Below are 14,558 nucleotides of genomic sequence, written 5' to 3' on the forward strand. Positions count from 1 at the left end.
GAAGCACAGCATTCAGTTGGTTGCAAAAGGAGGAACTTTGGGCAGGAGCAATGCGGCCTGCTGTGTCTTCATGGCCATAATATGGATTGCAGCAACGCTCGCTGACTTCCTCATAGCCTCACAGTCGGTGTTGCTTTTTTTTTTTCTTCTGTAAGGTCCGTTTTAACGCATGACATGCAAAGGTGTGAACACGCTGCAAGATGGGTTAACTCCTGAGGTCATGCAAAGGGAAGGCTGGGACGAAAAATGTGACTCAGCGCTACTGGCGAACTCGAAGATGTCGGTTCATGGCTGTGATCGCCTGCGATAAGAGATGCTGTCCTGTTCAGTGACACAGCAGCTTCACTTCAGCCGAAACTTTAGAGAAGTACCAGCAGAAGTGGGATCAATATTCAGATCTTCCCTCTAATGCCTGACTTGTTCAATTCTTACTGGTCGTTTGGAAATGCTCTCGAACTTCAAGGTTTTATAAGGTTATTATAACTCTGTAGCATCGAAAATGACACATGTGACATGCATGGAGTGTGACTCAAACTGCACAGAACCCTTTGCTCTCTCAGGTTAATCCACAACCTGAAGCAAGCCATGTTGTTGTAATTAATATCATTATCTAGCAAGCCTCAAAACATCATCAGGCAATGTAGCCGGCTGACTAACATACAATAGGCTGCGGACGGTTCTTATTTCATGGATCTTTAAGCAGTATTCACTGTTTCACATTTGGAAGCATGAGCAGCATGTAACCCTTAATTGGTTTCAACACCTTAATAAGTCAAAGACGTTCAAGACCGATAATCACATTAAATAGTCCAATTTATCTAAAAAGTCAATTGCAAAGTGAAAAACTCTCTTTCTTTAGGAATGCATTATGCTGCGAGGATGTCAGAGTAAATTAAATTCCCCTCTGCACACTAAAGCATCAATTTCCTTATGGTAATTATCTGCTGGAATAGACGTGTCACTAGAAGGAGTCAGGCATGCTTGACATTTAGCCTTTTTATGGAGCGGCGATGAGTAAAAATTAAGATGAGGAAAAGGAAATTAATCTGCAGCCCGGGCAAGCATTGAGAGATCCTGGAGGATAGTGGCTGAATCAATCATGGTGTTTGTGAGCCTGTTTTGAAAAGGAGCCGGTGATGAGATTCAGACCACAGGCTGGAAAATCTAAGCTGGAGGAGGAGGAGGAGGAGGTTTTTAGCAAATAGAGTTATGATTGCTATGAGAAGTCTTACGTAGTCCTGTTGGTCTTAAACACAAAGTAAATTGGGTGCTATACAGTGAGGCCGTCTCACTCTCAAGATTATTACCACTGTCGTGTTGTACGCTGAATATGTATTGTACCACCAGGTGAAATAAATACTAGAAACATGGCTGCAGACAGCCACATTATTAGGGGTTAAATAGTGAGCTTTAAAAATTGGCGTTGTCCTCTGCAATTTCATGCATTTGTACGCTAAGCTAAGCTGTTAAGAGAGTCCTGCTATCTAAATGTGCAAGAAAGCCAAGGAGTTAATTCCTCAACTTTCTAGTCTCTTTCAAAAGTCATAAAATCAATGCAAAACAGCACTAATTACAACTGAAAAGGCTCGCTTTAACAAAACTAACAGCTGTTTTTTAGCATTAGTTGTTTAGCATAATAATCTGTGGCTGTTAGACATCAATCACCAACAGAGCCGTGAGCTGATATCGTGCCAAAAGGAAGGGTGCTGCCTCTAGATTCACTGGAGTCACAGCAGCATAAAGGAAAAGGGATAAATCTTAACCTTTCCATGCACATAATTCACTTTACTCACCAATGTTCTCAGCGATGCATTAACTGGTAACATCTTTAAAAAAAAAGAGAGAGAGATAGCACTTACTGCACTTAATAATGCTCTGTTACTTTGACAACTATGTTGGAAGTTGTGCAGTTCTCTGTCTGTGATGGGTTTGATGGAGAGCTGATGTCATATTGCTCGCTGTGTAAAGAGTGCTTTGGACAAATATCAACATGAAACAGGACTGACGGAGTTCAAAGGCAGTTTAGGGTCATTAAAGAAGACATAATGGATGATATTTGCAGACTTGCTAACATTTTTTTTCAGTCTATATTTGGGAGTCAAATGTGTCTGTCCAGAGGTCAGGGGCCTACGTGTGAGGGCAACGTTTTTTCATGCTTTCGCTTGGGCCAGCGAGCTGCTGGTGTTCTGTGGTGAGGTTAGCAGCATTAAAGCAATAAGTAACGTTTGCCTCCAAAGTCTTCATGTCAAAAATTAGAACTTTCTCAGCTTCTCAGTTTTTAAAAGAAAAAATTTGATCACTTTTTATTTAAATCTCTTTTGAGTTTCCTCACTTTTTGGAAATGCAATAATAAATAAATAAATAAAACACAAATGACACTAGATATACAATAATTAAAAAGAAAAGATGCATGTATTAGTGATCACACAACCTAAAGTCCTCACATGTATCAACTGTGTGCTCAAGTACAAAATCCTCATGAAATGTAAATCTAAACAAAGTATAGATGAAGAGAAACAGGAAAACCATCTCATCCCTATTTCCTGTCTAAGCGTCAAGCTGCACTAACCGCAGACATAAAGCTATTGCTGCCAGGCACATCATAATAATGTCAATGTGCATTACAGTCACATCTACAGAAATCTAAGCAATGTATATACTGAAGCCTACAGACAGCATTTTCAATGCAGATTAGCCTGTTTAGTCATAATGGATCTGTAAAGCTGCCGTAATTTGTATACTATTAAAAACGTAACGATAGCACTAAAAATACTGACTTTCCTCAATATTTCGCCCCTCTCTTTGCCCTTCATGACAGACACACACACACATGCACACACATAGAGTAAACGAGCAAGCAAGCGAGTCAGTGAGAGAGAGCAAATATTTAAGAGGACAATGCAACGCACTCACTACCCAGAGTTAGAAAACCACTCATCTAAATCAGGGAAATTATGATAATGGGGCATCTCATTATTCTTTAACTCACTCTGAATAACTCACTGACATCACATCATCGTAGATGTATTCATATAAACAGATTGGATGGCGTGAATAGGAAGCTGACACCTTCGAGCTCTCTCTCATCTCGTTTGTCTAAAGTCTTGCTGTGGCGCTTGTGCACCAGACAGGAAGCACAGGTCTCATGAAGGGGTTGCAGGGAGGCACGGCGGTCACCGTTCTGGACAGGGGCGCCGTGTGCCTGAAAACAGAAGTTCCAAGTTCTTCGAATGCTCTGTGAAAAGATGTAATGATATCCATGAGTCACTGAATTACACATTGCTTTAGATGACGCAAAAATCTAAGAACCTAACGCTAATCTTCGTAGTGAAACACTGAGCAGCTAAGGCTGCTGCAGGCTGACAGAAAAAAAAACAAACCCTCAGGCACTTCTGTTATGAGTGAGCATTAGTAAGCAAAAATCCCGGGGATGTCTGACCGTTGTAGCAGACAGTTAATCAATCCAAGAGCTTGTCTTTTTTTTCTGTTTTGGGGAAAAAATATGGGAGGCCAAGCCTAATCAGCAGAGGAAACAGATCGCAGGGGGGTGTCAGGCACCAGGAAAATGGATCTGGGTTGTGAAAAACCACCATTACCACGAGCTGCTCTGGATTCAGCCATCTGGAGATGCCTGCTCCAAAAGCCGGTAAAGTTCGCTAAACTGGGGCCCAACTAGGAAACAGGTTTGCACATCCTTAACAGACAGCCAACACTCCCAGAGTGGAGCCATGTTTGCTCTGCACAGTTAAGGGGCTCACTCATGTCAACGCACGTATTTTCAGTGTTGCGCTGGCAATTAAACACCTTAAGATTTCCTTTTTAAATAAACCTTTTCAGTTTCTTTTGATGAAATTTGCTCAATTTTAGAAAATCATCGGTAAAATCCTCCCCTACAACACATATAACATCTCTCAAATTCCTACCTGTCTGTCTTTAGGAATGAAGCCCGTTGTTTTTAATCTGTTTTTTAACATTTCCAATTACTGAAGCCTTTTCCAACTGACCATTAACCTGCACCTCACCTGCCCACTCATGCAAAAAATAAGGTATACTAAGCTTTTAAGCAATGCCACTCAAATATGTACAGCACCCAAAAAAAGATAAAGTTCAACAACAAATCAAATTAAAAAGTAGGAGCATTAGAAAACAGTGATTATTCAGGACTTATATTATTTCTTTGAGCAGTTTTGTTGACACTGTTTTTATCTTGTCTGGCCATTTCCCTAAAACAGTGTCCGCTCTTTTAGTTTTACTAATTCCATGCTCTTTGTTTTATTTTTCTCCAGACTGCACACATGTTTATGCATATTTTTTGCATTTTGCTTGGCTCTGTGGTGTAGTGGTTAACACGTGCACCCCACATCTAAAAGGTCCCCAGTTTGACTCTTAGTGGTGATACAAACTTAGCCTCAGAAGTTAGTATGCTCCCAGTGCCAGTCTCAAGCCCAAATAAAGGCATCTGCTCTGGCTACACTTTGATATATAAGGTAAGCTGAAAGTATTGTCATTTGTGTGTATTTCTGCCACTGTGGCGAGTTGTAGTCACATTTTCATAGACACCAGTAAATAATGGGCACCTGTATGGTGAAGTTAAGAGTGCAACCTCATGTCTATGGATTGCATTAGACCGCCCTCTAGTGGAAAATTGTGATGTTTGCTTTTTTTGTCTAACTGGATAAAATGCTGGGAGAAAGAAATATCAAGGTGTGCAAAATAGTAAAATAATAAACTCAGTTACCCCACAATTTTATGACTTACTTATTTCACAAGATGTCAAGATAAACAATACAGACTATATATTATATATTTTTTAAATGTCATATTTTATAGGACATAATCAGCAATAACAACGGAATATGATTAAGTGAATATATTGAGTTATCAGAGTTTGATTCAGACTCACCCAGATGAACCTGCAGAAGTTGCAGGAGCAGCAGAGTCAGCATAGGCAGCCATGCCTGTGTAGCCAGGGATGGTGGTTCGGCTGGCACAAGGAAAAGATATTACAGACATTATGTCTTGTAAATGAGACACTGAATCTCAATGGGACGACATGTATATACATGTATATGCTTTGTGCTTAACAAACAGTGTATGTGTGTCTGTGTACTGGGTGCAGTTTTCTGGGGGGGATGAATGGCATCCATCAGGTCTGCATGTTTTTGCTTCTGGTTCATTTTTGTTTTAATCCCAAATGAGGACAACCACCACCCACCACCTCACCATACTGATCTTTAGTCCTTAAAGTTGAGATTTCAACAACAAAATCAGAAAGCAGACTTACATTATGACAGTATCTTGGTCCTGTTTCCAAGCTACCTTGATCCTTGCATCACTTTTCAGCACTCTACCAAGCCCCAACAGGCTGTTTCAGCCTGAAAACAATACAGCTAGCTAAACAAGAGCAAAATAAAAGCATTCAGAGCACATGACTGATCATTTAGATTAGAATTCCCTACAAGGTGAGATCTGCAATGTCTTATTTCCACTTGTTGAACTGCAGCCTGCACGGAGGCTGCTACCTGTGAGACCCCACGAGAAACACCTTAACATGCAGGCATATCGGAAAAAATGTGACGCTCCCTGCTTGTTGGCTTTCCAACTGATGGTGCAGCAACGATTCCACAGAGAAGGAGCCACACTTCGACTTGGAAAAAAAAAATCAATCCTAACTTGACATGCACAGCATGAATAACAAGACATGCTCTCCTCCCTGTCTGTGTGGACATTTTCACAGATGATGGCTAAAGACGGGCAGAGTCCTGCAGATGACTCGCTCACAGGAAAGCAGAGAACAAAGCAAACACCTGTCAACAAGGTGGACGTTTTTTTTTTTTTTAAATGCTCTTGTGGTTATTTGTTGACGCTTCAGACTGGTTTAGATGAAGTTCATAATTATTCTAAAAGTGTTACACTGGTTCATCGATAAATAAGAAACACACTAACAGGCTTCACAGTCTAAGTCCACTGTGGTTTTAGAATAATTTCCATTTAAAAAACCCTCTACTTTTTTCCACATGCCGCACTCTTTATGTGTACAATGACGGTGAGTCTCACCGTGCTGTCGGCGTGTGTGGAGGAACGACGCTCCTCTTCACTGTCAGTGGGTGGAAGTCTTCATCCATGTTGTCAATGTTATCCATGTTCTCAGAGCCGACGGTGCCACTGCACATACATGAGAGCCCACTCAGTAATGAACTCGAAGGTCAGCGCTCAGAGAAAATATGCAGAGTAGCTGGATTCAAATAAAATACTGCACAACTAAGAAAATAGCTGGATCAAAACATGACCACCTAAAACATTTTCTGTTTAAAGTTGCTCAGTGTTTCATGGTAGCTGCAGGTTAAAGTCATGATGCAGCAGAATAAATGTGGCAGGGACTAAAGAGCTAAAGGACCCCAAGTTTTTGCACAGTACTCTGTTTGGTGGCACCTGTTAATATCAAACGTAAAATACTCACGTGTACAGAGGGATCTGACCTGATCTTGGATATGTACTGCAGCTGAGCAAACCAAAAAAACAGGAAGGTGCGTGACAAATTTGCATCATAAAAGGGACTAAAAGAGAAAATTAGCTCCTGCTGATGAACTAAAGCTTACAAAGATATTGGTTTCTTGGCATCATTCCTCAGTCGAAGCTGTCGCCTGTTCCACTCGGCTCCTACAGACTTAGAAAGAACAGAAACAATCACCGCTTCATCACAATTTTCCAATCTACAGATCAGCTTTATTTTAACACTATAGGTACAACACATGAGCAGCAGTGTTTATGTTTTAACCTCTAAACTAAAGCATCAAACACTCAAATCTTTACTGCACTCATGTGAAGAATTAAAGGATAGGCCTGTGAATATTTTTCTGATTCTAACTGATCCCACAAAAAGACTAATGATGGGGTTTTCAGCTACTGTGAAACAGCAGTCCAATGTGAAACTGGTTCAAAAATAAACTGGAGTGCATGTGTTCACTGTAATGAAGGAACATGTTACCCCAGTGCTACAGTGTAGCTCACCAGGGTGTGTTCAGTCATTTTTGCTGGCGGGGTGCTACACAAACTGGATCAATGCGGTGGGAAAAAAGAAAATGCACTCACACACACACACACACACACACACACACACACACACACACACATATATATATATATATATATATATGTCAAAACACTGCAGAGAACGTGAGACACAGCGAGGGAGTTTTTCTGTGCTGTAGCAGTTAAACAGATGCGAGGCTAGCTGTATTCTGCAGCCCCGCTCACAGCATTTCTGTTCCTTTGGATGTCATGTTTTATAGGCTGTAAAAGAACTGAAATGTCAGAAATTTGAGGCATGCTATAAAATTAATTTGTTAGTTCAAGTAGCTGCTGGATGTAACAGCATCCACGGCATCAATGCCAGAGAGGAGGACCAGATATATTTTGGCCTTTTCACGTAAAGGACAAAGATATACAAAAAGAAAGAAATATTAAGCATCTTTCTGCATATCTGCTTCTTTCACTCTCCCTGCTGCACACACTGTATGCCAAAAGGTCAAGACTGACAGGTGATGAACTGCATTTCTTCATCACATTTATCGCTTTTATTAAAACCAAATACAAAATATTAGCACACCTATGCATGGGTTATTATGAAAATTGCCTTTGAGAAACAATAAGCATCCAAAATCCAATTTCCCTCAGTTGTGGGAATGATCTAAACCCCCAGAAGCCCTCTGCTGGGGCCAAGAAAACAGAGCTCATGCCTCGGCAGTGTTTGCCAACATGCGAACACTCTCCATGGCTCACCTGCCACAGCTGAGGTCGGCTGTTGTAGCGCCTCAGTGAGGCACGCTCACTCACTGGGTCTGCCAGTTTCTCCAGGGTTGCTTCTGGTGCCTTCAAGTGCCGCGGTACCTTTGTAATCCATCCAACGTCCTCATAACTCCTGCAGAGAAATGAGGACTTCTGGCCATTAGACACGTGGACCGAGTGCCTTGAGTGCAATTGATTAACTTGATTCCCGAAAGTTATTTGCTTTAATTTGAATTCTTAACCAGCCTCCTTCGTTGCACAAAATATATTAGACAGCTTATTAACTGGGGAGCCGATTCTTCCCCGAGGCTTTAAGCAAGGCTACAGTTCATCTGCATGATTTCATTAAAGAGTAATTAACACAACAAGAGGACGCATTGTTCCCTGATGACATCAACGGAGCACAAAATCAAACCTATTCCCTCCCGATAACCCTCAAAGCAACCACATCGTGTGTGGACTTCGCATAGCAGTAATCAGGAGGTAAGCTTTGTTCAATGTTATTGTTATTGAAAGGAGCCAATTAAAGGTGCCTGTGTTCTGACCTCTGTGTTGCAGAAGTGTATCTGAAGTGTCGAACTGCAGGTGAGATATCTGGCCCGACTCCTGGATCCTTAAAAAGCAATATCAGAAGATTTATCAGTATCATGTTCAACTGGAAATCATGAGGCCCCCGTATGTATTTTTAACACATCTAATAATGAGTGCATGTTTTATTTTTTATCAGTTATTATTAATATAATTATACTCAACATTATTGAAAACCATTATTTTAAAAAACGCTATTAAAAACCATAATTTCTCACTTAAATTCTCACCTGGCATCAGACCATTAATTAGCGATGGCACCAGCCAAATGATCTTTCAAATTACCCCTGATAAATGCAGAAAATCTGACACAATCTGTGAAAATTCATCTGAGCTCAGATTCATCAAGTAAACATAAATGGATAATGAGGCTCATCCTACGGGGGTCAATGATGTCTGAATCAAAATTTATGGAAATCCATCCAGTAGTGCTCGAGATCTTTCAGTCGTGACCAACAAACAGGCTGTAATTACCACCCCTAAAGCTGAGTGTGCCTAAAAGCACAAAATATCAGGATGTTCTCTAAATGACTAATGCAAAACAAAGACACGCAAATTCCTATATTCACTCCAAAGTGCGTTCGAGTGAGTCAATCGCAGTATTTGACGTTTTTACACATCAGCGGGCAGCATTCAGATTCTATTGGTTTTGCAGCTTCGTGCATAAAAGAACGAGGCATGTAGACACAATGCTGAAAACACAGCAAAACCAGAGGAATAGCAAATGCAAAGCAAAGGTAAACTGGCTTTTCCTCCATTAGTTAAAGAGGGAGAGTAAACAAGGGTATAAAGTAGACTCCACCAAAAAACCATCCTAGCTACCACCTAATTCAAAGCCAACTAATTTCAGTCACATGTGTAGAAATAGGACAACATCCTTCTTTCTACAAAGAATGATGGCTGCCTGGTGACCACATTAAATTGTTTTACATGCAACTTGCGGTGACCAAATGATTGCTCAGAGCTTGAGGGCGTGCACACTCATGACGACTTTTGATTGCAAGGCGATTGCAAAGATCACCAGATAGAAGGCAACTTCTGTTATCAGTCTGCATGAGCACAACTCCAAGGGACTCGACTCAACTGGCTGCCGTCTGGTTGTATTCTGGTTATCTTCCTCTTGAACAAGAAGGATGCAAATATAACATATATTAAATATACATTTCTGTTCAATGTGTATTTATTTCTATGCAGACAGCATAAGCTATGTTATATCAACAATTTATTACACTTAATTTCGGTATTATCAGAAACAGACTGCATGTAACTGCCAACTTGACCCCACCCTATCACAGACTGATAGCAGACTGATAGTGGACTGATAGCAGACTGGCTCATCTTATGTCAACATTTATGGCAAGTGTGATATGGCAGAAGTGAGATAAGTTTATCTTATTGGATAAAACAGATACTGACAGAGTTTAACTCTGAGGACCTAACTTGCAAAACCTGTTGTAATACTTAGCATATCACAAAATGTAAAAAATAAATAAATAAAAATGCAATAACATCGAATAATGAGGGAAGTATTGTGATAATATTGTATCTTGAACTTTCTGGTGAAAGCTTCCAGTATAAAGGACTGTTTGAACTAATTATAATCGTTTTAGCTAGTAGAAGTATGTGGAGGATGTTACATTACTATATTTGCAAGAGGAAAAAAAACTAGCACAACGCAGTACAGGAGAGGAAAAAAGACTAAAAGGCTTATCGTAGTGAATTCAGCTCTGGCTGACTGCTCGGATCAGCTGATTGGGATGTCTGTAGCGTTCCAAAAGCCTGTGTTCCCAATAGAGAAGTTGCATCATGCCCTCTTGTGGACATCAGGGTGTTTCTATCATCATCTGCTGTAAACTGACTTAGATCAGCAAATAACTAATAAGCCAATATCGGCTGTTTGCCGATCTAAGCAGATAACATTGGCTGTATGGAATCTGCTGTCTGATATAATTATTTGTTTTACACATCCTGCAGTATTTTCTGCGCTGTTCCAATTATTTTGTTGTAGATATCAGGGATCGTATTGAAACCTAATATGTGAATATGTATGACCTTGAGCGTTGCTACTAGCAGATACATAAAAGAGAAGATGACTCAATAAAACATTGATAAAACACTATCATCATGAATCTGTCATCCTGGAGCTTTTTATATTCTGGCCATCAATCACTGTACGGCCAGAAAAGAGTTGAGAAGGTCCATTGATTTCACTGCGCATGTGTTAACTTCCATACTAAAAATGTATTATCACCACTGTAATCCTGAACTTCACACTACTTAAATACAGGCTTTAATCAAGTCTCTATTCACTGAACAAAATACCTATCTGCTATAACTGAGCACTGCGAGACCTCTCTTAAACAACAATAATGTGTGTCAAGGTAATTATGGACATTTCAATTAGCAGTTTCAGAAACAAAATAATAAAGCAAGGTTATGTCCTCAAAGTGAAAACCTGCCCACATAATAGCAGTATTATGTGAGGTGTGATGAGACTGTAAGTGAGGCACGCATTTCTGATTTAATACTTAATATGTGCTTGTGTTATGATAGGAAAGTGATTAATTCAGCAGTTATGTGATGAAGTGTAATGATAGTAAGCAAGCCAACAGCATTAGTTCAACCAAAATGTTTCCAGCATCTGCACTGTAGTAAGATTTAGTATATAAATCAACAAAACTTTAATGTGCTCAGAGGAAAAACTGAAGAGGGAAAACTGATGAATTGTTAATGTGTGAAGTCTTTCATTTCTCATTTGGGCAAAAACAAGCAAATTGAAGATGTCACACCGTCGCACTTCAGTACGGACACCAGTTCAGTCAGTCATCACTCACCTGATTTCCAGGATGTGTATCAGGCAGATTGTTCCTGATCGTCACTGTTGTTGGTGTCCTCAGTGAGTGAGGTTGAATTTTAACAGGATCACTTGAACCTTAGGATGACACAACAACAATACATACTCTGACAAATTGTGAACTATAACTATGCACAGTAGTATCTGCCCTCAAGGTCAAATTACCCTGCAAGCAGGCCCTGGAGCAAATAACAGCCATGGTCCCTGCTGACCAGCTCCCAGTCTCTGTGAATTGAGTATGAATGTGGTGCCTTTAATTACCCATCAGGCACAGAGCACACAACAGCCTACAAATGCCAGCTTAAGCTTAATTATACAGTATTTAGCCTGGAGATGTACATACCAACTAGCTATTACCGATGCTCTTTAGTAGCTGCTCCAGGTATTTTATGCTTTCAGTTGCTGTAATAATTTAATTGCAGAATAACCTTTATATATGTTATAAAACCATATTATGACATGAAATGAGCTGAGCTGTTGTTTCAAAAGCTAACTTTGGCAGTTGGGATGGGTACCGGTTCTGACATAAACGGTAGTAACCAGACCAAAAAGCAGCGCACATTTCGGTGCTTTATTTCGGTGCTTTTTTTCCCCTGAGCCAATTCTAGCCAATCATTTTACGTTTCCGAGGATAGTAGGCGGGGCCAGGTACGTACGTTCTTTTAGAGCAGAGCTACAGATTAAAAATGCCCAAGGCAAAGCGATCAAAAGTCTGGCTGTACTTCACAGCAAAAGATGCAAACTCAGCAGCCTGCAACAAGTGCTTTAAGCTGATACTGTGATACTGTCAAAGGAGGTAACACCTCAAATCTGATGAAACACCTGGCGACGCATAGCGTTTCTTTTAAAAGCCGAGAAATGTGCTGTGTTTGATAGCTTGCTGCGAGACCTCACACCGTGCACATCTACTGCGGGTGTGGTGCCTGTTATCGGACCTGGAGTTAGCAACATCCCCCAAAAACCCGAAGAGTAGAGTCCTGGCCCCTAGCCCTGTCAGCCTAGCAGAAATGATGACGGATGATGATGGCAGCAGCAGCCGTTCTCCTCTGCGTGAGTAGCTTCATGTTGTTCGTGTGTAATTTATGTTGAGTAGGCTAACCACGTTATTACATTAATGCATGTAAGGTGAACTAGCAAACACCGTCGTAGTTACATGCGGCTGTCTTCTTGTTTGATGGCAGATGCTCCCTTCACCCTGGCCAAAAAGGCTAAAATGACCAAAGAAAAAGTGGAAAACAGTTAAACATGAGAGGTTTTTGGACAAAGTTTGTGTTTTTTCCATTGTTTAAGCACTGCTTCCAGCCAAGAGTGATGCCATAAATCCCCTATAGCTGCAGAAAAGGCTAACATTGTTATCTTTTTACAAAAAAACAGCTAAACATGAGAGGTTTTTGGACCAATTTTGTGTTCTCCATTCTTTAAGCACCGGTTTGAGCACCGTTTAAGCACCGGCACCGTTTCAAAAGTACCGGTTTGGCACCGGTATTGGATAAAACCTAAACGATCGTTTAGGTTCTATCCAATACTAGTGCGTTTACTGACGCACTAGTTTTAAGTGCGTCAGTAAACAAAAGGCTTTCATTAATGTTTGCGTATTTACTGTAAAAATGTAGCAAAAGCTTAAATGTCAAAAAAAGAGTGAATGAAACAAATTTAACTTGGAAAAGTGGAAATGGAAAAGTACTGCGCTGAGAAAATGATGAGCCAAGCAATTTGTGTTTAGCACTAGCCAATGCTAGCTAAACAAGGCAGCAATATTTATCTTAAAGCAATGTATTGTTTAATCCATCCATCCATCCGCTTCCGCTTATCCTTTTCAGGGTCACGGGGGGCGCTGGAGCCTATCCCAGCTGTCATAGGGCAAGAGGCAGGGTACGCCCTGGACAGGTCGCCAGTCTGTCGCAGGGCTAACACACAGGGACAGACAACCATTCGCACTCACATTCACTCGCACATTTACATCTAGTGGCAATTTGGATTATCCAATTAACCTATCCCCACAAGCTGCATGTCTTTGGACGGTGGGAGGAAGCCGGAGTACCCGGAGGGAACCCACGCAAACACAGGGAGAACATGCAAACTCCACACAGAAAGACCCCGGCCTGATGGTGGAATTGAACTCAGGACCTTCTTGCTGTGCGGCAACAGTGCTAACCACCGTGCCACCGTGCTGCCCTGTATTGTTTAATATTTTATAAAACAAAAAAAACTTACTAGCTAATCATTTTTAGGGGTAACAATAGATACAGACACCGGCCACTTCATTAGTTACCTTTTACTAGTAGTTCAATTCAATTCAATTCAATTCAATTTTATTTATATAGCGCCAAATCACAACAAATGTCGCCTCAAGGCGCTTTATATTGTACAATAGATCGCACAATAATAAATACAGAGAAAACCCAACAATCATATGACCCCTATGAGCAAGCACTTTGGCGACAGTGGGAAGGAAAAACTCCCTTTTAACAGGAAGAAACCTCCGGCAGAACCAGGCTCAGGGAGGGGCGGCCATCTGCTGCGACCGGTTGGGGTGAAAGAAGGACTTCTGCCTTTAGAGCTGCCTTAATTTTTCGGCACAGATTGAGCAAGGTGCTGGGAACATTTTTGGTGGCCTTGTTGACAGTTGCTGGAGATTTGTTAGCTGCACATCAATGATGTGAATCACCCCAAAGGTGCTCTATTGGACTGAGATCTGGTGACTATTGAGACCATTTGTCTACAGTAAACTCAATGTAATGTTCAAGGAACCAGTTCAAGATAATCTGAGCTTTGCGACATGGCACATTATCCTGCTAGAGCAGCCATCAGAAGATGAGTCAATCTTAGTTGTAAAGTGATGAGCATGGTCAGCAACAATCCTCATGTAAGGGGCACAAAGTGTGCCAAGAAACACCAGCAGCCTGAACTGTTGATACAAAATGTAGGGATTCATGCTTTCATGGTATTTACGACAAGATCTTATTCACTAAGTGTCCAAGTCTGACAACGTTAGATCAACTTTGAAGTTAGATTTCACCAACAGCAGCAAACACAGCAGCTCTTATCGACAGAAAAGGTCAAGATATCCTCAACATTTCACCTCAGTATCACTATCACTGGACAGAAGCTTCACTCACTCAATGGACCCATTCAAAAAGTGTTAAAGCCTCCTCCAGAGTAAATAAACGTAGACACTTCTCTGACAGCTGAGGAAAACCGTGGACTAACAGCCAACGCTCACAACAAATGAACAGTAGTTAACTCGGGGGTAAAAACGTAAAATTGATTTTTTTTTTTATTGATACATATTCTTTTTTTAAATTCCTGATTTACTGCGAAGTGTTTA

At 40.8% G+C, this 14,558-nt stretch overlaps 1 protein-coding gene across 2 annotated transcripts; it reads right to left on the reverse strand.

The window, feature by feature from the left end:
* Nucleotides 1-41: 41 nt before the first annotated feature.
* LOC120443274 (spermatogenesis-associated protein 48) lies at nt 42-11,758 on the reverse strand. Of its 2 annotated transcripts, XR_005615300.1 has the most exons (11): nt 11,574-11,758; nt 11,396-11,455; nt 11,211-11,308; nt 8,334-8,401; nt 7,783-7,921; nt 6,600-6,667; nt 6,461-6,502; nt 6,058-6,165; nt 4,904-4,984; nt 2,990-3,235; nt 42-1,826 (listed from the first exon to the last, which is right to left on the reverse strand). XR_005615300.1 is itself a non-coding variant. In XM_039621569.1 (10 exons), exons 2-10 carry the CDS (start codon nt 11,427-11,429, stop codon nt 3,097-3,099), a joined length of 777 nt encoding a protein of 258 aa, XP_039477503.1. In that variant the 5' UTR covers nt 11,430-11,455; nt 11,574-11,758; the 3' UTR covers nt 2,445-3,096. The 2 variants fall into 2 exon arrangements, 1 of the variants encoding a protein (XP_039477503.1); XM_039621569.1 differs by lacking the exon at nt 42-1,826 and having other exon boundaries at nt 2,445-3,235.
* Nucleotides 11,759-14,558: the final 2,800 nt, after the last annotated feature.

This window comes from Oreochromis aureus, linkage group 13 (genome assembly GCF_013358895.1).
Source record: "Oreochromis aureus strain Israel breed Guangdong linkage group 13, ZZ_aureus, whole genome shotgun sequence".
NCBI lineage: Eukaryota > Metazoa > Chordata > Actinopteri > Cichliformes > Cichlidae > Oreochromis > Oreochromis aureus.